Genomic DNA, 21983 nt, shown 5'->3' on the forward strand with positions numbered 1-21983 from the left:
CATTTATTTACACATAAACATGTGAATTTACTGTTTATTCCCATTTTGCTCATTTTCTTCCAAAAGGTCAATTCATTCATTTTCATAGTACAAATTCTCAGTGTAAGGAGAAAGAGTTATTCTTCTAAAAATAAAAACAGGAACTAAAATAGACTTAGTAAATTTGTAAACCATGTGGAAAAGTTTCATCCGTTCCCATATCATTAACTATTCATAATCATATTAGTGACTTCCAAGTCCTATTGTCAGCCTCCTCTTTCCCCCTATCTCTACTGGAGTATTTCCAACCTCCTGCCACAAAACTCAGCACATGCAGGGAGAATAGGGCTGGACCAGGGCCACAGAAATCCCTGCTCTGTTCCCCAAGCCAATACTCAGTAGGAATTTAATAAACTGCTAAGTGAGTGAATGAATACATGAATATTTTCTTTTCAAGAAATCAATAAGGGGACACTATTCATAGGCAATTTTATTTGGGTTTAGAAATTTAGATTTCTTTTCTGTTACTTTGCAAACACTTTTTTCTCTGCTGGGTTCTGAATAATGGAGTCTCCTACTAAGCAGTGATTGGGAAAGGAGAGGGGAAGTAACATTGGTGACTGACCACGAAATTTTTTCTCTGTTAAGACTAACAATTCTCAACAAGGAGAAGATGGTGTTGGATAGTGTGGGGACATAAATAGGGGTAAGGTCCTCTTTGGATTTTCCAGACAGAAAGCTGATCCTCATCCTGCAGACTCACCAGTCCTGGGGGTCGGGGGTGGGGGGAGAATAAAACAAAATCTGGGTTTGCTAGGTTGGCACTGCTGGGAGAAGGCAGTCTCGCAGTCTCTTAAACACTTTGGTGGATTATTGCATCTAAGGTCTTATCCCTGACATTCTTGAGGAAGCTCAGCACTGCACTTCCACCAGTGCCCCTGTCTTCTAAGGCCTGAGGCGGCCCTGGGAGATGGCTTGACCTCCTGCTCTTTGCCTTGACTGCAGCGGTGATGATGTATTTGGCTACCACAGTGATGTGATAGTTTCGCAGCTCTGCCAGGGCCTCCACGCACTGGTTGTAGGCGGTAAGAAGTTGGCCATTTCCAGAGGACAGGACGTAGTCCCTCAGTGATGGAGCTGAGTGGATTTCTTCTATAAAGGCCTTATGCGAAGGAGGCATGTAGTCCCTCATCCTGTGCAGAAAATCAGCTGAAACAAACAATCCAAAACAATGAAACAAACAATCCAAAACTGCACATGGAAAGATAAGAGAACTGGTGCTTTTCCAGACACCAATGTTTCCAAAAGAGTTGCTGTCATCCTAACTGTCCAATCAATGTTACTGCTCTCTTGCTTGTAGGTATCAAATATGCAAATGAACACTATTGTTGGGAGGACACTGGAAAGGGAAAAAGAAGCAAGTATAGCTCTGATAAGTAACTTGGAACTAGAACTATCAGTACATGTATAATAAACTGTCATGTGCCAAATGTGGACAAAATATCTTGTTAGCCACTATAAGGAATATCCACAAATGCAAGGCATAAAACATAATACTGATGATAAACCCTAAAAAAAATTGGCAGATTTTTTTCCCAATGTGCTTTGATTTTGAAAGGAGAGTTAAGGAAGAGAAAAGTCATAGAATTTATAAGGGCAATAAAAAACAGAATGAACAATGGTTTTAGTAATTAGTCTCCTTAAGTCAAGTTGTCTATAAGTCAAAATCAATCGCTACTTATAGGAAATACAGATAGAGAGTCAATTTTGTGTTTAGTATTATGCATGGTAAATCAACTACTAATATCACCAAATGAATAACCCACAAATAATTTCCACAGTTCTAGAGGAACTGAATTTTGTGAATGACCCTGTGCCCTATAACACCATATTCTAGTCATTTTTTTCTAATCCAACTTGAAAACTCTGTACTATAAAGTGCCTTTTGGCAGCTCTTGAATACTTAGCATAATTCTGGCAGGTAAGGAAATGAACAATTTCAAGCTTCCAAAGTTGTAGACTGTTCTTTTGACCTAAATAGACTTGGCTTGAGGGCACACCATTTTTATAGAAAAGGGTGTAATTGGATTGACTATGTAGATTGTCATTGACTATGTTGATTTGACCTCCAGATATTTCCCCAGTTTTATTATTTTTTAAAGATTTATTTATTTATGCATATAAGAGCTGGGATACAGGCCAGAGATGCGGGGGTGAGAGGAATCACCAGAGACAGAGTGGGGAACAGAACAGGCAGATTGACCCAAGTACACTGCTGCAGGGAGCAGCGGGCGAGTCAGGAGTGGTCTGCTGCACCATGTGGGTTGCTCCCTGGCCTGCCGGGGATTGAACTTGTGCTGCAGAGGCTGAGGATTGCTTCATAGTGCGATGCTTAACCTCTTGTGCCATCAGGGAGACCCTCCTTCCCCAATTTTAGAAAAAGGAAGCTACTGCCTAAGGATCAAAGCAAAATTGTAGTGAAAAGCTAGAAATACATTTTAATATTAGGAAATAAACCTGCTGAGATCTGATATAATTGACTTGACACAGCAGCATATGGCAATCACAGAGTTTCCTGGTCCATTTGGAGAAGTACAGACTTCATGACATTTTGATTTAATTTTTTAAAATTTTTTATTTTATATATTTTTATATCATTTTTCATTTTTGCACAATATATGCTTTTCCATCTTGGTTATAGTCCCCAGACAATTCCCACCCCTTATTTTGATCATAATCCCTCCTATCCCCCACCTCCCATAGCGTGTCTCTGGCTTATAGTTGTTTGTTGATTTTGATTTTTACTTTATTATAATTAGTCTTTCTCCTGGTCCTTTAGGTTTTCTAAATTCCTGCTATGAGTGAGACCATCTGGTATTTTTCTTTTTCTTTCTGGCATATTTTACTGAGCATGATCCCTAGATAGAGCTTCCATATGACCCAGCAATTTCACTCCGAGGTATTTACCCAAAGGACACAGAATCATTAATTCAAAAGGGCACCTACATCCCTATGTTTATAGGAGCACTATTTAAAGTAGTTAAGCTATGGAAACAACTCAAATGCCCAAAAATAGATGACTGGATTAAGAAGATGTGGTAAATATACACAATGGAGTACTACTCAGCAATCAAAAAAGATAAACTCATGCAATTTACATTTGGTTTTATTAAATAATAAAAATACCTCATTTCTTCCTCCCCATTAAAGAAAGAGACAGAAAAATGTCTGGCTTACCACTTTCCTTGCTGTGATGGACGCCTAGGAGCTCATCAAAGGCATGAAGCACTGTGCTCTGAGCTGCACTCCCTCCAGAGTATTCCAGGGGCTCTTTGGAGACTCCTTCATATATCAAGCCCACAGGCATGGCTGGGTTATCTTTCCATCTAAGCAAAAGTCAGATTGAAAAAGGTAGTGCTAGGAATTTAGTATTTTCTGATATGGAAACGGAAGAATAAGTAACAGAACATGATTTCAATGGTAACTTTCAGGCAAGGAACTAGCAATCTTTGTAAGATATATACCATAGCATCATCTTGACCCCATTTGATAACACATCACAGGATGCATCCCTTCTCTTTCCTCAAAGAAGATTTTCCAAAAAAGAGTAAAAGGTATTTTAGAGAGAAATCCTTGGCATTGATTCCATGACCTATTCATTGGCAAAATTCACTATATAGATGATATCACTGCTAATCAACAGGAACAATTTAGATGCTGAAACAAACTTCAGTCCTTCTGCTAATTTCAACTTCAATGACCTGACACCTACAACTCATAAGTAGACGTTTGAACACACACACACACACACACACACACACACCCCTATCTTTGACCTTCCCTGGAACAGTTACAAGCGTAAATGTTGTCACATTAACCTATCAGTTCCAGATACTCCCTAACTGTGGGAATGTCTTTATCAAATAGCTTGTTGATAACAGGTGTTGATAATAATGGTAGCAACAAAGAGAACACAAACAACTCTGCAGGTTCCCACAAGCTAAAGTCCAGGACATGTAGAAGGATTAGAAGTGAGCCTCCTAATTATGCTCAGACTACGTGGGTTTGCTTCCCCTCCCCTCTCAGCTCTTCTATCCTTTCTGTTCCTCTGTTTCCACTGACTGCCTTCTTCATCATTTTATCTTTGAGTCCCCTTTTTTCTGCTTCCATTTCCCTGTTGGATATTTTAATCTTCAACATTCAGAGAGTGTTTGGGGGGTGACTCCACAAGACAGAAGCCATAGCGCCAGGAACACATTACATTTATACTTAGAATGTTTTGTGGTTTATAAAGTACCTTCACGTTCATTTTCTCGTTTGACCTCTTTTGAGTAGATCAAGGCAGGTATTTTCAAACCCACTTTATAGATAATGAAACAAGGACTCAAAGCAAGTAAGTCCCCAGGGCTGCACTGTTAGGGATTGGGGGAACCAGAACTTGAATCTCAAACTTGCAATTTTCTACTTTCATTTTCCCAAGACCCACCCGTGTGAATTTCTGCTTTTACCAAGGAATAGAACTTTTTCTCTTATGGTCAAGAACAAGCTACATTCCCTGAGGCTAGTTATTTAAATAACAAATTTATGTTGATGTTTCACCTATGATAATTTTAAGTCATTTTGCTCAAGAGAAGGGAATCACACACATACTAAAGCCATAGACAAACTGCTCAATTTGCTGTTCAAGGCATTTTAAATACTTCCCTCAGGTAGGAAATGCTATAAGGAGTTGGGTAGTTTATTTGGGTGTGTGTGGCTGTTTAGGGATGGCTATTCGATGGTTTTCATTAATGAATATCTATTTGAAATTTAGGACAGCTCATGCCATTCTCAAAACATGCCAGCGTTACTCATCTCACTCAGAAATGAAGCCAGCAAGGCCACACAAGACCTGGTCTCTGTTATCACCAAGCTCTTTCATTTTCTTCCTACTCCATTCAAGTCCCGCTGGCTTTTCTGCAGCATTTCCTCTTTGAAAAATATGTTCCCGCCACAGGGTCACTATAATTGCTGTTCTTTATGCTTGGAACAGGAATCTGGGAAGCTCACTTCTTGCCTCGTTTGGATACCTGCTTATAGGTCACTTCGAAGTAGGGCATTCCCATATCACAGTAAATAAATAAGAAACATCAGCCACCACTCTTAATACTCCATAACACCTTATATCCTACTTTATTTACATTTCTCTATATTGCATTTTTTGGTAACATATATTGCATCATACTCACTTTTGTTACATGTGTGCATTTAGTATCAATCTCCCATTTAAACTGCACAGGAATGAAGTTATTGTTTTATTATTCCATTCTCAGTATCTAGAAATGTGTCTGGAATATGGTAAACACTCACTAGCCATTTGATAAATGAATGAATAAGGACAGCATTCTGTAATTATATATTTCATATCCAGAATGTGTAGACCTACGTGTACTTCTTGAAAGGACTTGGTAGCTTAAAAGAACCATCAGATGTTCAAATGGGCAAGAGACATCAATGCCCGGCCTGAAGTGACTATGTTGAAGTCACATTGAAGGTGATAAAAAAAAAGACCGGCATGAAACCCAAAAATTGGAAAGGGGAGTCTTTACTTTCAAAAACTGTATTTTCCCACTAGGAAGAGATTAGTTGAGGGAGGGAAATCGGGTGTCTCTGAATAGTCCCAGTGTTGCTCTTATGCATTCTCAGGATGAATTGTTTGTGAAGGAATGGAATTATTTTCCTTTCAAATCTCTGTAGGCTAATTATTTTTAGCCTTTTTTTTGTAACATATTTCTCGCAAATCTAAGAAAAGGGGAGGTTTGAACACCACCAAAAAAGAAATATTTTTTCCAGAATAGTTGATTGCTTCCCTTAGATATTCGAGTGGGAAATGCTCCATTTATATAAAGTTGAAAGATGAAATCTCTCCATTATCCTAAATAATGTGAAATCACTCAACTCTCCTAAATAAAAAATATTTGAAAGGAAAAAATAATAATTAAATATAGGATAAATCAAGAACACAGGAACAAATTTCTATTTTTCAAAAATAACCCTATTGGGAATTCTCAACAATCCAGATGTTTTTGACTATAATCACTTATCAAAACATTTGGGATTTGGTACTGGTCACTTTGTTTAGCAACATGGGAAATATTTTTGAGGGTTAGAAACAGAGGGAGGCATTTATGTAGATCATAGATAAAATTAGAAGTTACTGACCCAGAATTTATTTTAATGAAAACAAAGTCACCTCTGCTGTTCATCCTATCACAATGATTTTAGAATATACAGTGTATATTTTAGAATATACGGTGTATATTTTAGAATATACAGTGTATATTTTAGAATATACGGTGTATATTTTAGAATATACGGTGTATATTTTAGAATATACAGTATCTTATCAGATACCTGTGATAGAAAGGAAAAGTATCATTGATTTATTCCTTGGAGGATCTTATAGTACAAAGCATTCTAAGAATGTTGTGCCAAGATTCCAGTTCTAATTTCTAGAACTGTTAATATTATGAGAGACCATGTTTGTCAATGTGATACATTTTGAGGCAAGAAGGAACTTTGCAGATGTAATTAAGATCACTCATTAATTGCCTTAATACAGTGAATTATCCTGTATTTATATGATCTGAATATAATCACATAAGACCTTAAAAGCAGAGATTTTTCTTGCTAGTGGTAGAAGGAGAAGTCACAGAAACAACAGTAGAGGGAAAGGAAGCCACATGATAAGGCATGCAGGAGGTCTCTGGAAGCTGAGAACACTTCAGACTGATAGTCAGCAAGGACATAGAGACCTCAGTTACCAAGCCACAGATAACTAAACTCTGCCAACAACCCGAATGAGTCTGGAGGTGACTTCTTCCCCATATACTACAATAAGAGCCCAGAGGGCCTGACTTTGGCATTTTGAAACCCTTAGCAGAAAGTCAAGTCAAGCTTGTCTAGACTTCTGATCCACAGATGTGTGAGATGATAAATGTGTGTTGTTTTGAACTGTTATATTTGTAGCAACAATGGAAAACTGACACAAACTTAGAGAGCAAAGGGAAGCATGGAGAGATGTTTCAGGATTAAGTGCTTGTAAATTCTGGTCCATTTAAAATATTTTAAAAGTGACCCTTGTATCCCATTGTCTAATTCTGCCAAAGCATAGCTGCATGTTTTGCTAAATATTTGTTGCTAGAAAATCTATTCTAGAATCATATCTTGTATTGATCTTGACTAGCATGCAAAAACTACGGAGTCCAAGAAGAGTTAAAGGACAAATAATCTCTCTGGGGAGGGTTTCAGGAGTGACAAGATCAAGGTGCACAGGGAAAATCTAAATTCTGAAGCATGCTGCTAATTACTTTTCTATACACTTCCCCCTCTTTTTCCTTTGTCACCATAAACTAGGTCCCCATTACACTCAGGTCATTCTTTGGAATCCTCCTTGCTTCCACACACTAGCCCCTACAACAAAAAGCCTCTCACCAGGCTGACTCACCCTTAGACTGTCCACACCATGTCCTAACCAATCTAGAGTACTTAGTATATGTTGTCACTCATTTCTTGCACCAATAGAACATACTACTAAATCTACTGTCAAATCAATATGACTATTGATACTGGTACTTGGCATGTTTCTTGCTGTATCCAGGAACACAGTCAAGTTCTATCGAGAGCAACTCAAGCATCTCCTAGTTATTGAGATGGTTGACAAGATGTATATTTCGCTTGTTTTACATCCTCCACCCACTTTCTCTGCTTTTTGCCATTAAAACAAACTGAATTTCTCTGTTAATGTGAATAGAAAAGTATTTGGATTAAAGCATGTCAATGTATAACTAGTATATGTAAAAGAAGAAATATATCTAAGAATAGAGTTTTCTTTCTATCTGGAAAATTCACATGCCATGTCACAGAGGAGAGTACCCAGTAATATGAAAAAATAGCTTGGGGTAGCTGTGCCAGGAATGTTAGATAAAAGCTTTGAAGCTACTGTCTGTGCTTTCATCTGCTTTAATGCATGGACATAAATGATGTAGCTTGGTGAGGAGCACTCTGGACTTTTCTTTTTCTGTCATTAAGAAAGGTAAAGACAAATGGATCTAATAGGACAGCTTAAAGGACAATTACTCGAAACTTAGATATTCAACCCTCAACATTATTCGTCATGCACATGGTTCCCACTTACTTTACCCAAGAATGGATATGGTGTTTACTTTGCTAGCAAGGGTTTTTAATGTGTTTCTTACTTTAGGGAGCTTCTGCCTGTTCCTTCCTTATAAATTTGGAAAATGCTACAGAGGCCTCATGTAGAAAAACAGATGAACTATACTTACCCAGAGAGAAAGATCCGGATGACTGCATAAAATATGTCTGGATCTACATAATCTGGAGGAGCAATCAAAATGTGAACTTTACTACAGGCAAAATAAGCAATTGGTTACATGTGTATGGGACCCGCCGCTCTCCTGGGGCTGCTGCCTCTATCTGATCTGCACGGAAACCTGGAATGAAAGCAGCAGGACAGGGGGATGGAATGTTCTCTTCTACAGCCCCCTTTGTTAGTGCTTACAAAACTTTTAAACTATTCCAAATGCTGCCCTTTTCTATTTGTGGTGCTTCGCTTTTCTGTACTTAATAACAAGAACGAAAAAGCAAGATCAAGGCCATCTTTTTAAAAGCATTATTTGAAATAGACAGGGTGTTTCAGAGAATGTGGGAAGTGAGAAGTGGAAAGAAAAGAAGTGAAGAGAACGAATCACCTCTTGAGGGATTTTGCAAGAGAGGAAAATTAATGTCATCCATGTTCAAGTGAAGTTGTGTATAGACGACAGAGCCGAGTTGTTGAGAATCTCTTGTCTGGGCATTGCCACACCAGGTTAGACACAAGGACATTTAATCTTGCCATTTAGTGCATGTTTAGCTGTATTCATTAATCTGCACAGCTATTTTGGTATATAAGCCAATTCTTGGGGATAATTCTAGTTTGTGGATTTGTGGATAAGGAAGCACATCTTCACATTTACATTACATTTCTTTTCATCAACATTTGAAGGTGGTTCTTTTTTTCATATAATAGGGTTTCCATGAACTCTGTGACCTGGCGTGTTTCTCTTCCCCAGATTTCTGTCAACAACAAACTTTGTTGTTTTTCATTTTTATAAGACCTACAGAATGATGAAACTGTTCTGTCAGCTGCCCCCTTCTACATCCATCCACAGTCTCCGGCCCTCCTTCCATTTCCTCGGAAGTCGCATGGGCGCAGGGAACTCCTGTCTTCCAAGTCACATGGTGGTCCCTGCCAGGGGTGTCACATTCTCTCTGCTCTTCTGTGACAATGCTCCCTTTGCTGGATTTTTCTCTGGATTCCATTTTTATAAGTTTCCCATTTGGATCTCTGTTCTCACAGAAATTCTATAAAATGTGTAACAACTTTGCCGAAGGAGCAATGACTTGCAATAATTTCATAGCTTACCACATTTAAGGAAGAAAAGTAAGAGATTATTTCAATGAATGTGAAAATTTTTGATGTACAAATTTTAACAGATGTAACAAAATCCATTGATGATTAAAATGAAAATCTTTAGGTAATTCAGAACAGAAAGAAACACCTGTGAACTGATAAAATGAATCCATAGAAAGTACATATCATACTTAATGTTAAAATATTAAATAGGAGATTTTTAACATGTGGAGTCAAACACTTGTTGATCAATGCACTTGTATTGAACACTATGTTAGAAGTCCTAGTCAGAAGAATAAAAAAAAGTTTATAAAGAAATGTAAGTTTTAAGTATAGTAAGAGCTCACTTAATTTTGTCAGTAAGTTCTTAGAAATGTTAACTTCAAGAAAAGTGACATATAACAAATTAAGTTTCTTGAATAATGTTGTTTTGTTGGGTGAAGGCCAGATTCACTTTTCTCATCAACGTTATAACAAAAGAATGATGAACAAAACATATTCGAAGACCTGCTATATGTACATGAAGAAATAAAATATTCTTCTCAAATGATATGATTTCTACATTAAAAAAAATATAACCTGCAGCTAATAATAAGAATTAACAAGTGTTCGCCCAAGAGTTATTGAACTGTCAATTTAATTTAATTTTTATTTTTTTTAAAGATTTTATTTATTTATTTATACAAGCACTGGGTACAGTCAGAAGCGCGGGAGGGTGAGAGAATTCACCAGAGCCACAGCGGGGAGCAGAGCAGGCAAAAGGACCGAAGTACACTGCTGAGGGGAGCAGCGGGTGGCAGGAGAGAGTCTGCGTGCCATGTGGGACCCTCCTCCGGTGGCCGGGGAGCAGCCGGGGATCGAACCGGCCCTGCAGAGGCTGTGGGCAGCTCTGCAACCCAGAGCTCAACTGCTGCGCCACCGGGGAGGCCCTGAACTGTCAATTTAATTTTAAAAACCAGTATTTAATAATTAGGAGTTAGCTAATGATATATCACTAGAAATAAAACACACAGTAACTATGACTAGAGCAAGGAATGGAATCTAAGCGTCTTATCTTGAAAGAAACTGAAGAAAATTTAAAAAGTCATAGAAAAACTATCCATGTTTATGGACAAGAAAACTCTAGCAATATAAGAGTAGAAGCATATCCAAATAAGACTTCTATCTGGATAAATTTCAGGCTGTCTGGCAGAAAAGAATATCTAGAAACATGACGATGTGATTTGGGGTAAAGAAGAAGTGTACCTGGCTTCCCAGATGCGAGGAACGCTTCTAAGGGATGAGCTTCTTTCTCATTCCATGTAGAATACTGAGGTGCACTCTAAGGTGGCTGGGAGGGTGGCAAGCAGGGCTTTTGGAGGACTGCAAGGGGATGCAGACCTCACTCACTGCATTGCAGATGCCAGCCAAAAGCCTGACCATGAGCTGTTGGTGATTCCTTGCTTGCAGATCCACCATCTAGCCCATGGGTGCCACTAGCACCCTGGGCACCTCACCTCTCCAGCCATGATGGGTTTCTGATGTGTGTTCCTGAATGCAGCAAGAGCAAGCCTTTGCAGATGGCTAGTGAGGCAGGCAGACAGCTGTTCTGCCTCTGCAGACCTGAGAAGAAACACAAATTTGAGCATTCAATGTTGACCAAGAGAGAGCAAAAGGGAGGCTGGCAGCACACAGCCTGGCTTTGCAGGATCAAAAGAAGGCGGCATAAAAAACTAAGAATTTTGCCACAAGAAAGAAATGAGGAGTAGGTATGTCCATAAAAAGTCTGAAAAAGCCTCAGAATCCCTACCAAGACGATAGAAGGTAGTTCTTTCTCAAAACTAGTAAAGACTGGAAGAATCGATACTTCCTCAGATATGAAGGCAGCAGTGCAAGACTTCAAGGAATGTGGAAAAAAAATTTGACACCATCAGAAGAATAAAATAATTTTCTAATAAATGACCACAGAGAAATGTAGCTATGTGATTTGCCCCATAAAAAATTCAAAATAGCTCTTTTAAGGAAGCCGAGTGATTTACAAGGAAACAGAAATATAATTAAATGAAATTTTAAAAAATGCATAAACAAAATAAGAAGTTTAACAGAGAAAAAAATCATAAAAATGAACCCAAAAATTTCTGGAGCTGAAAAACACAATGAATAAAATGAAAAATGCAGTAGAAAGAGTCAACAGCAGGTGGCATCAAACAGAAAAGATTATCTATAGAGAAAAAACAATGAATTATATTTATATGACCAAAATCCCTAACATTTACTACAATAGGTAAATTGCAGGAAGAAAATATACACAAGAATTCTGTGTATATAAAGTTCAAAAACATACAAGACAAAATAATATGCTGTTTTATAATAACTTCTTAAACAATGAAGTTATTAAAAAGTTAGAGATTAATTAATATAATCAGGATGACAGCCACTAGAAGAAATGTTTAGAGGAATGAAATTGTGGAGGTTTGGAAGTTTTGGGTAATAATCTATTTAATGTGTGAGCTGGATATTAGGGTGCTTATTTTACAATTGTTAACATGTTCAATTTTATATTGTGTATACATTAAGTATATTATTTTAAAAAGAAAAGAATTTGGGCCCAGAATAGTATGATTATGTTGCTCTTAATAGAGTCACAGCTAGAATCCAATCTTCTGATTCTGAATCTAATGGTCTTTTAATTTTCCTTAAGCTGACTTGTCTGGGAGAAATTTCCAGCAACTCAGTAGGGAATACATTTTAGGCACTGACTCTGAACACTGTTCAGGGAACACCTAAGACAGAACTTCCTTCTCTAACAATGTGGGGCTTCTGAGGGTTGAGAACCACATAAGCACTCTTGCATTTGGGTCTAATGTGTGTACATTTTGGCTAAGAAGGTAATTCCTAAAAGCTGGTGACCATGACATGATCCTACAGAAAACACAGAAGATCTAAAGCCAGATCTGAGTTCAGTTCGCTCCTTTTCCTGGCATGTGACGGAGTGAGAAAATGGTCCTGCTGATGGAAGTCTCCGCCCAGATGGCTAAGCCCCGGTTCATTTAGCGCCTGGCTATACGTCTTCCAACATTTCGGTTGTTGTTCAGCAAACAAAACATCTTCTTAAGATCCCTCTTCCAAGTGAATCTCAAGAGAAACATAATGTGTTTTTGATTAGCTTACGAATATATTCAGGTCATGAAAACTTTGTGTGGTAAGCATTATTTTTATTTTGTTTGGAAAACCTAAGGAAATTTGCTTTTTAAACTTTTCAGGAGTAAGGATTTAGGTTTTGTGCTGTCAAGTGACATTTATACAAAACAAAAGTCAGCAAATCCTGCCTGGGGGTCAGAACTGTAAAAATACAGATTCAGAATTAATGCAGGGTTTGCATATTTCATTATCAATGTTGATTATGTTCCCATTCAGGAAAACAGCACAGCCAATACTCTACCTCTGACACCTAAAACAAAGCATTGTAGATGCATAGTTGAGTTATACACTCAAGGTCAATGAACACCAAAATGTACTCTTTTCATGTAATTCCCATTTTAAAGCGTATGTTTCCACAGACATCTCACCATCACCTTACATGTGACGTGTCTGAAAGAAAGTTCATTATTCTTCCCTGGTACTCCCTATTTGCTCTAGAAATCAAGCAGAAATTAATTGAGCCATCCAAATAGTAGGTCTTTGCCAGAGGCACCATGATTTTTTTCAGACCAATGTTGAAATCATATATACATCCCCGGCACCTCCTTCTGCTCCTGATCATATCAATCTGCCAATGCCCAATCCTTTTCCTTGATGTCTCCTGTTCATCTTCTAAGACTGGTGTTGCCAACTTTAGAAACAGATCAGAATAAAGTATTTTCTTATTAGACTCCAGTATCTGCTGATCCCAATTTTAAAAGAAGAGAAAGAAGGAAGGAAGGAAGGAAGGGAAGGAGAGCATAATTTAGTGGTAATAGACTGTTATAATACTTGGACTCATTCTTCAACTAAAAACAACCAAAAAAGAAAAATAAAACAACCTGGATAAAATATGAAAACACTTTAAAGGCATCAAAAAGCACAAAAGGCAGCAAGAAACCAACAGGCCAAACTTAAGGGAGAATAGGACCCCGAGGGAGCCAGCAGCCAGAGAAGCACACGTGGTAGTATTTGTTTCCTGAAGGCTTTGACCAAGCCAGGTGCACCTGGGCTCTTGTTCGGGTGGCTTCTCCATACAGTATGGGCAGCAGGAGGCCCCAGTCCTGGGCATAGTGAAAAAAATTACATGAAGCCCTCCACATATTAATCTGGGAACCCCAATGTCTCTACCCTCAACATCTGAATGAAACAAAGCTCCCACCCCACTCTAACTTCCTGCAGGAGACAAAATTAAGGTTGCTTTGGTAGTGAACAAAGCAGAATCTTTAAAAAATATCTGCTTCAGCAAATTTGTGACCATCTTTTTTTTTTTAAATTTCAGCCCAAGTTCAATTGGCTAATTTGTACATGGCCCTTATTTGTGGAACTTGATTAGAATTGGTTCAGGATTTCAGTATCACCAAGAACCAGAAAGAACCATATAAAAATATTTTGTCCTAGTTCCCAAATATTGCCTAAAAAATGATGTTTCAAGGACAATGAGCATCGCATACTGGGAAAAAAAAAAAAAACAAGCATGCAAAAGAATGCAATCTTACTCTTTTGAATGAAAACCAAAAGCAAACTTGAGAATATAGTGAATGGAAAATTACAAAAAATTGAATAGATTTTAAAAAGTAATAAAACTTTAAGAAATTAAAAATAAAATAAACCTACTCAATGCATATATATTCAGCAGCAGACTGGGAGCAGTTGATGAGAAGAAAAGATCAATTAATTAGATCAGAAGGATTTATTCCAAATGCAGCACAGAGAAATAGAGATGTAAAATAACAGCAAGACTTCAAGAGAACAGAAGAGAGTTGTAAGGTGTAATGTTCTCAGTTAAAGTTCCAGTAAGAGAGAAGCAGAAAGTGATGTAAGCAATTTATGAAGATTTAATGACTGAGGTCTTTCCAGAGTGGTGAACAATATTAATTAAAATGGAAGAATGAAGCCTAAGTAAAATAAAGTGAATAACACAAAAGATAGATAAGGAAAAATTCTAAAAGGCAGATAGGGGTGGGGGGGTGGGGACAGATTGCCTCTGAACAAGTGACAGCTGACAGATCATATCTCAAAAGTGACAATGGAAACCAGAAAATAATGTACCGAGCTATTCAACATCTAAGACAAAATTGTGAGCAAAAATGTCTTTCAGGAACTCGAGTGAAACAGGCAATTTACACATGAGAGTTTGCCAGAAGCAGACCCTCCCTAGGAGAAATATCTAGAAATATCAGGCAAAAGAAATGTGTGTAAAGAACTAAAAAAGCAAAGATTTTAAATATGTTAGCAAGTCGCAATGAATCTTAACCATATAAAGCAAAATAATTATTGTGGGCTTTTAAAGATTTTTTTTAAAGATTAATTTATTTATGCATACAAGATCCAGGGTACAGAAAGGAACGAAGCAGGATGGAGAGCCAGAAGGAGACGTGGAGGAGGCACATGGAGCAGAGACAAGCTGCGCTTGCCTTTTGGTCCTGGACAGGTTGACACAGATGTGGGTGAGAGACACATCCAAATTTGTGTATAAGAATTAGGAATGGAGTCAGCATATCTTCAAAAGCACCTCGGGGCATGTCTAACGCAGGGTCTTGCAGAAGTGGCAAAAGTTCCTCCAGTGGATCCAATAGAATATTTAGCTTTGGGCCTCCCCGGTGGCACAGCGGTTAAGCGCTGAGTTGCGAAGCTGCCCACAGCCTCTGCAGCGCCAGTTCAATTCCAGGCAACTGGGCGAGGGTCCCACATGGTGCGCAGACCTCTCCTGCCACTTGCTGCTCCACAGTGTACTTCGTCAGTCTGCCTGCTCTGCTCTCCACTCTGGCTCTGGTGAATTCTCTCACCCTCCCGCACTTCTGACTGTACCCAGTGCTTTTTTTTTTTTTTTTAAAGATTTAAATAAATCTTTAAAAAAAATTTAAAAAAAAGAATATTTAACATTGTGGCTTTGCAAGTATAAAGAAAATGTACCGCAGAGCAAGCAAGAGAAAAAAGGAAATGGTGGAGTTGAAACATGAAAGAGAAATAGCTCTAATGGAGCAGGAAATTATGGAGAGGCTCAAAGCAGAGGAGCTTAGGTTTCAGGAGCAACAACTGACCTTCCAGCTAGAGCTGGAAATGCAAGAAAAAGAGAGAGCGAGAATAGAAGAATTAAAGAAAATAGAAGAAATAATGGAGAAGGAGGCAAGAATGAATATGGAAAATATAGTTAAGGGTGAAGATGCTCCCCATTTAGAGGAATCAGGCAAAACGCTAGCTGAAATTAGCGACCGATATGGGGCGCCTAACTTGAGCAGAGTGGAGGATCTTGATGAGCCGATGCTATCTAATGTTGCGTTAAACATTGATAAAGATTTATAGTCTCAACCAACCCAAGAGTAATAAATTTTTCTGCTTATTTCAAGTTTAAAAAAAAAAAAAAAAGAACTAGGGCACAGGCCAGAGATGCTGGGGGTAAGAGGATTCACCAGAGACAGAGTGGGGAACAGAACAAGCAGACTGTCCAAAATACACTGCTGAGGGGAGCAGCGGGCAAGACAGGAGAGGTCTACTGCGCCATGTGGGTTGCTCCCTGGCCGGGGATAGAACACGCACTGCAGAGTCTGCGGACCACTCCATAGTGCTGTGCTCTAACCTCCTGTACCAACAGGGAGTTCCTAGATATTTTTGATGTATCATAGGTGATTCAAGTCTTTCCTATATCCCTAAGAAATTGTCTGAAAATTTATGAAACTCTTCTATATTTTAAGAATTGGTTTTCTGAAACCAATTCAACATACATTGAATGCTTGCAAACTTGATGCACTGATATAATAAAACAGAATTTAAGGTAAGAGATGGTGGCCCAGATGACTTGGGAGTATTCAGGTTCTTGTCTGTAACTAATCCATGAGTGAATACAATTCTAGAAATGTGAGCATGACCATATCATATGGAATTTAGCATAGAAAAACTCTAGTGTTCATTATTTTCCCATTGGGTTTAGACAAAATAAATTCACAAGCTAAGTAGGAAAAGTATTTAGACAAAATTAAGTGAACTAATCAGAGGGGATGGCACGAATTTACTGATTAAGAAAATGTGATGATTTCACTCATGTGGGACATAAAGAAGCAAAGCAAATGAACAAAAACAAATAAAACAAAACAAATGCTTAGACCCTGACAACCAAATGGTGGCGATCAGAGGGGAGGGGGAAAGAAGAAGTAGGGAAAAGCGATCAGCTGGATAATGTTAAATGGTCTTAAAATAAAACGTCAGTAGGAGGTGTGGTGTGGCATATACATTTACAGAGGAGAGAAGCTATACTCCTGAAATCCGTACAGTAGGGCAAACCAATGCGGCAATTAAAAAGAAAAGAAAACTTAGAAATCTGATTTAAACATATATCTGATTGTTAGAAAGAAACATTATGACTCCTTTTCTCTATGCAATGAGGTAGATAAATTGTGTATGATGATGGGTGGAAAGGAGACTCTTGGTGCCTAGCATCAGGAAGTATAATATATATCGATGTTGATATATGTCTGTATACCTGAGCTCTAGATGTTATAAACTCATGCTACCTCAATTAAAAAAATTTCTTGTTGCCACCAATACATAAGCAAAAGCTTGAAATTTTGTGTTGATTCATAAGGAAATACAAAAGTTTTCAAGGCTTTTAGGAGAGAAATTGCCTCAATGCATCCGAGGAGAAAGTTAATTCTCAGAAAACAAAAATTATTAATACAAAGGCTGAAAAACAAGCTTATTTAATCCGGATGCTTGAAAATCTGAAAATGCACCCAGTGGAGAAAAAAGCTCAAACCTGGATCCCTGTAACCATCAGGAAAAGAAGAGCCATTTACAGATCCCACAGGTGACCACATCAGCACAAAACAGGCTATTGTGTTGACACCATCTGTTCACGTGCCTAGTGTGATAGGAACTTTAGCTGCAAGAGGAGGCAGGACATGAAAATAGAACAGAATGTGCCTTTACTTACCAGTCGATGGTGAGAACTGTGAAAAGTGTGAAGTAGGCAAAAATTATTGACTAGGTCTTTGCATAATGGTTCTCAGAAATGCTAATTGCAACCTGAAAATAAAGGGTGTCTTCTCCTCTGCCATGTGCCCTAAGTGCCTGGACAGAAGGTATTCCTAGAGTAAGAGGGCAGCGTTCAGGGTTCTTGCTACCACTAGACTCAGAAAGGGCAATGTGGGGTTTTTTTTTTTTTTTTTGAAAATAAAAGCAGAAGGAAGAAGAGCAGCTGAGCTTGTTAGTCATGCAGAAGAAAGTTAAGAACAGAAACAATGACTACAAAAATTGTATGATTCCTGAAATTTTCAATAATTATTATTTCTATAATCTTTTTTTCTGGTTACTATGACAACATGAGGTACTCAGCAGCATAACACAATTATATTATGCACATAAATTCCGTGGATCAGGACTCTAGACTAAACATAGGCTTGTCCTTCCTTCACTGTGTTTGGGTCTTCAACTGAGAAGACTTGGAGGCTGAGGGTAATTTGAAGGTAGGTACCAGGAGTCATCCAAAGCTCATCTGACACCTGGCCAGATGCCAGTGGGGTACACACAACTGTGGTGAACTGCCACAGCACACTGGCCTCAGAGGAATTGGACTTTTTCCATGGTGGCTCAGTATTCAAGGTGGAAGCCTTGCCTTGGAAGTTGCACTCTCTTCTACTGCATTTCCCTGGTTCCAGGCCATTACAAGCCCACCTCTATTACAAACAACGGGAGAATATCCAGGTTGCTTTGTAAGGGAGCATGTGGGAAGAAAGAGGTCCTTGTGGTTGTCTTTGACAAATGCAGTCTGGCACATTAATTTATATCACTATAGTGACTAGTAGTAAAACCATTCAAATAAATTGTGTGTGAGAATTTGCCTTTGGAGGAAACAAGAGAAGTAGCTCTGGCATTGTGCCTGACCATCAGACCTCCTGCAGAGGACAACCCAACGACTTCGGGTTGGGCTGGGACAAAGAAATGACTCTGAAAATGAAACTAAACAGGAGCACATGCCTTCCTCTTGTAGCGCACACTGTGACAAGGTGGAGGGCCTCAAGTGGCCTTCCAAACTACCCACATGTGTTCATTCGTAAACCTGGAGACCCTGTGAGTATCTCTCGTGGTCTTGGTATCTGGGTAATAAACTCAGTGTCCTGGCAAAGTGAAAATCCATCTGCTTCTTGGTGGCACAAGGGTTAAGACACAGCCTGTGAAGCTGTCTGCAGCCTCTGCAGCAGAATTCGATCCCTGGTCAGCCAGGGGGCTACCCACATGGGGCAGAAGACCTCTCCTGTCTCGGTCACCGCTCCGCTCAGCAGGGTACTTCTGTCGATCTGCCTGTTCTGTTCCCTGCTTTGTCTCTGGTGAATTCTCTCAACCCCCACCCCCACCCCACACAGACACCTCTGGCCTGTGCCCTAGCTCTTGTATGCATTAATAAATCAATCTTTAAAAAAAAAAGTGTGCAGAGCTTGTTTGGGAGGAGATGTGATCAGAAGGACTTTGAAATTACAATTCAGGGAAACAGAGAAAATGAGAATATAAATGTAAAACAGGGAAGCTGGATGGTAATGACACACGACTGTATGACTTCAGATGGACGAATACAGTCCGAGGTGGCAAATTTATTGTTTGCTTTCTTACTAAAAGGCAGTATAATGCTGAGCACCAACTGACCTCACTCTTCTTCCCTCTTATCCTGTTTCCCATAAACACCCTCTTTTGTCAGAAACCCTTTCAGAGAAGCAGGATTCAGGGAAATTAATAGTTGTGTGCTTTTCCTTGTTAAACAGCTCACACCCCTCTCCTGTACCTTCCTTGAACAAACACCAGGCACATTTCTCATGTACTTCAGACAAGAAATTGAAGAGTTGCCCAGGCATTGGAAGAGGAATGTAGTCACTGAGATAAGTTGTAATCGCTAACAGAACACACCTATGCTGGCTTATCCCTGCACTACCCACAGGGCAGGAGCTCTGCAAGGCCCCTCAGATAAGGTGGAAAGGCAAGGTTAGTTATCTCAGAATGAAAAGGTGAAAGAGAATGTAAGGACAACTCGGTATGGTTCTGCCCTGCAGGACCTCATCATACAAAAGAATATACTGCTTCCAAAGAACAGGAACTACCATAATCACAAGAAAATGTAAAGCACAAACCTACAAATTGAGACAGACATCTTTCTCCACTATCGTAAATAGCAAGTTTACCTTGAAACAAAGCTAACCCACCAGCGCCATCTTGTGGATATTTCTCTACCTGCAGGCCATTTTCCCCAAGTCCTGAGTTTCAAGAGGCCCATACCATGCATTTGTCCTAAGGTTCTGGTGATGTCCTGAATGGACAGTTTCAGTTGCTGCAGGGCTGGGAGCAGGGAGTCTTGGCTGGGCTGCACGATGGCATTCACTGCCTGAACAGTTGCCTGGGAAGGAGATCCATTCAGTTAATTCATCAGCATTTGCCTAAAGTCTATGGAGTAAGTGGATGGAGTAAGTGGGATGAGCCACAAAGCTGTGGGTAGCATGGCAATAGCACCACGCTGACGGCTGGACTATTTGCAGAGCCCCCCCCCCCCACCCCTCCTGAGAGCATTCCTAAACTAGATTCTCTGAGAGCCAAAATCTCTCTGGGTGTACCCCAGAGAACTCTCTCTTATATTTTAAGTTAAAGTTTTAAGTATTTTTTTTTTCTGGATCTTTCTACCTACTGCTAGTCATTTACCTCTCAGGGACTAACATTATCATTTTAATTTTTCCTTGTGGATTTATCACACATTATGATTATTCTACATCTGCATCTCAAAGTAGGCCAGCTTCACTCTTAAACTATCTCCCATTAATTCAGAAAGGTTTTATTGAAGCCTCAGCTTTGAGACTCCTCCATCACAAAACATTCCTTGTCTTTAGCAGTTTCTAACTTCTCTGAGCTATGTTTGGAAGACCAATATTTTCTTCTGTGTTATTCAATGGACTCAGCACTCTGATGAGAAATGACCACATTATTTCTCTTTTGGGAGTGAAAGAAGGTGTTACGATAGTTATGCCACAGCGGCCATCTTACTGAGACCACAGTAAGTGCTCAAAATATATTTTTCAGGGAAGGTGGTGAGAAGACATAAGCCTAACTTAAATCTTTAGGTGAGATTTGAATTCTTTAGTTGATCACCGATCTCTTCACTATTTTATGTCTTGCACTTGACCTTTCTGTTATCTGCCTGATCCCTGATGAAATTCAAGTTTACAGTCTCCAGGGCTAATGGCTCAGCAATCTCAATGATGGCTCATTTTCTTCTGAGTTTGTGCACAGCAGTTTTCTCTGACAGGAAGACATCTGTCAGTCTGTCAGTCTCTCCATCTCTTTGTCTGTTAATTAACATATGCCGTTCAAGTTACAACTTTAGGTGTCATTTCCCCTGGGAAGCTTTGGCTGACTTTTTAAATCAGAATTGGGTTTTGAATATCTTTTTGTAAAACACTGCCTTTTTTTTTTTTCTTAGTACCCTATAAATTCATGTTCCTACACTGGATAATGAGCTTCTGTGGGAATCAGGACAATGTCTGTCTATTCCCTTCCCTCCTTCCTTTCCACCAATATTCCATTGCCTAAACAATGGATGCTTGTTGAATGGGCAAATGTCAATTCCAAGCTTTATAGGAGTTGAGGAGAGGGAGACAACTCTGTAGTCTAGAACTCAGATCTCTTTTCTCAGACTTAAACGAAGAAAGACCGGCCTTATTTCATCTACATTGATTAATCCCCTGCAGGGGAACAGACTGCATGGGAAGGGAAGCTCAGACTGATTTTTAATTTAGGAAAAACAAAAATGCCAGGAGTGAGCAATACCTTAATCCCAGGTACTGCTGCTTTCTCCACCAAAACAGTCACCAGAACAAAACCACGTAGGCTGTCTCCCCCAGGTAGGGAGACAATGGTGTCCAAGTTCCTTGGGAAGGAGATGAGCACACAATTAGAGAGCTTTAGAAACTGTGAGTACATACAGCCCATAGGTTCCCTCAGCATTAGGCAACTGCAACTCCAAGGAGGAATCGGGAATGACTTTCTTATTTCCATGACACCCTTGAGGACCTACCTTCAGGACATTCAGGAAAGAGAACGGATATATTCAAGCCCATGTCCACCTAAACTGAAGATTCTCAAAGTCTAGCATGATCCCTACAGACCTAGACTATCTTCCCCTATTCCCCGACCTCCTGCTTCCCAAGGAACAGCTGATGAGCAAGTGGCAAGTAAGGCTGGTTTTTCACAAAGCCAGTCACACCCCATTACAATGTTCCTGAAAACTATCATAAAGAAACCCCCTAATTTCCCTCAAAGCACAGTCAACCATTGTCAATTCCTGCACTTATTTTTTTGGCACATTTCTTTCTAGTCTTTTTTTTCCATGCATTTTTATATAGTTTCGCATACTATACATACA

General features: G+C 39.2%; 1 protein-coding gene and 1 pseudogene across 3 annotated transcripts in view; one reads left to right on the top strand and one right to left on the bottom strand.

Moving 5' to 3' along the window:
- Positions 1-765: 765 nt before the first annotated feature.
- IDO2 (indoleamine 2,3-dioxygenase 2) overlaps positions 766-21983 on the bottom strand; it is a gene marked incomplete at its 5' end in the record, with an annotated part of 56090 nt that continues 34872 nt past the window's right edge. For both annotated transcript variants that reach the window (XM_084231045.1, XM_084231044.1), the window contains 5 exons: positions 766-1188; positions 3217-3365; positions 8304-8355; positions 19850-19967; positions 21389-21488. In XM_084231045.1, coding sequence (XP_084087171.1) covers positions 833-1188; positions 3217-3365; positions 8304-8355; positions 19850-19967; positions 21389-21488 — 775 coding nt within the window. In that variant the 3' untranslated portion in view covers positions 766-832. The remainder of the gene's footprint in view (positions 1189-3216; positions 3366-8303; positions 8356-19849; positions 19968-21388; positions 21489-21983) is intronic.
- LOC311169841 (DPY30 domain-containing protein 1-like) lies at positions 15078-15990 on the top strand (annotated as a pseudogene). The gene is made up of 2 exons: positions 15078-15192; positions 15464-15990. The product of its transcript is annotated as a DPY30 domain-containing protein 1-like (transcript).

The sequence above is a fragment of the Talpa europaea genome (genome assembly GCF_964194135.1).
Source record: "Talpa europaea genome assembly, chromosome: 4".
Taxonomy (NCBI): domain Eukaryota; kingdom Metazoa; phylum Chordata; class Mammalia; order Eulipotyphla; family Talpidae; genus Talpa; species Talpa europaea.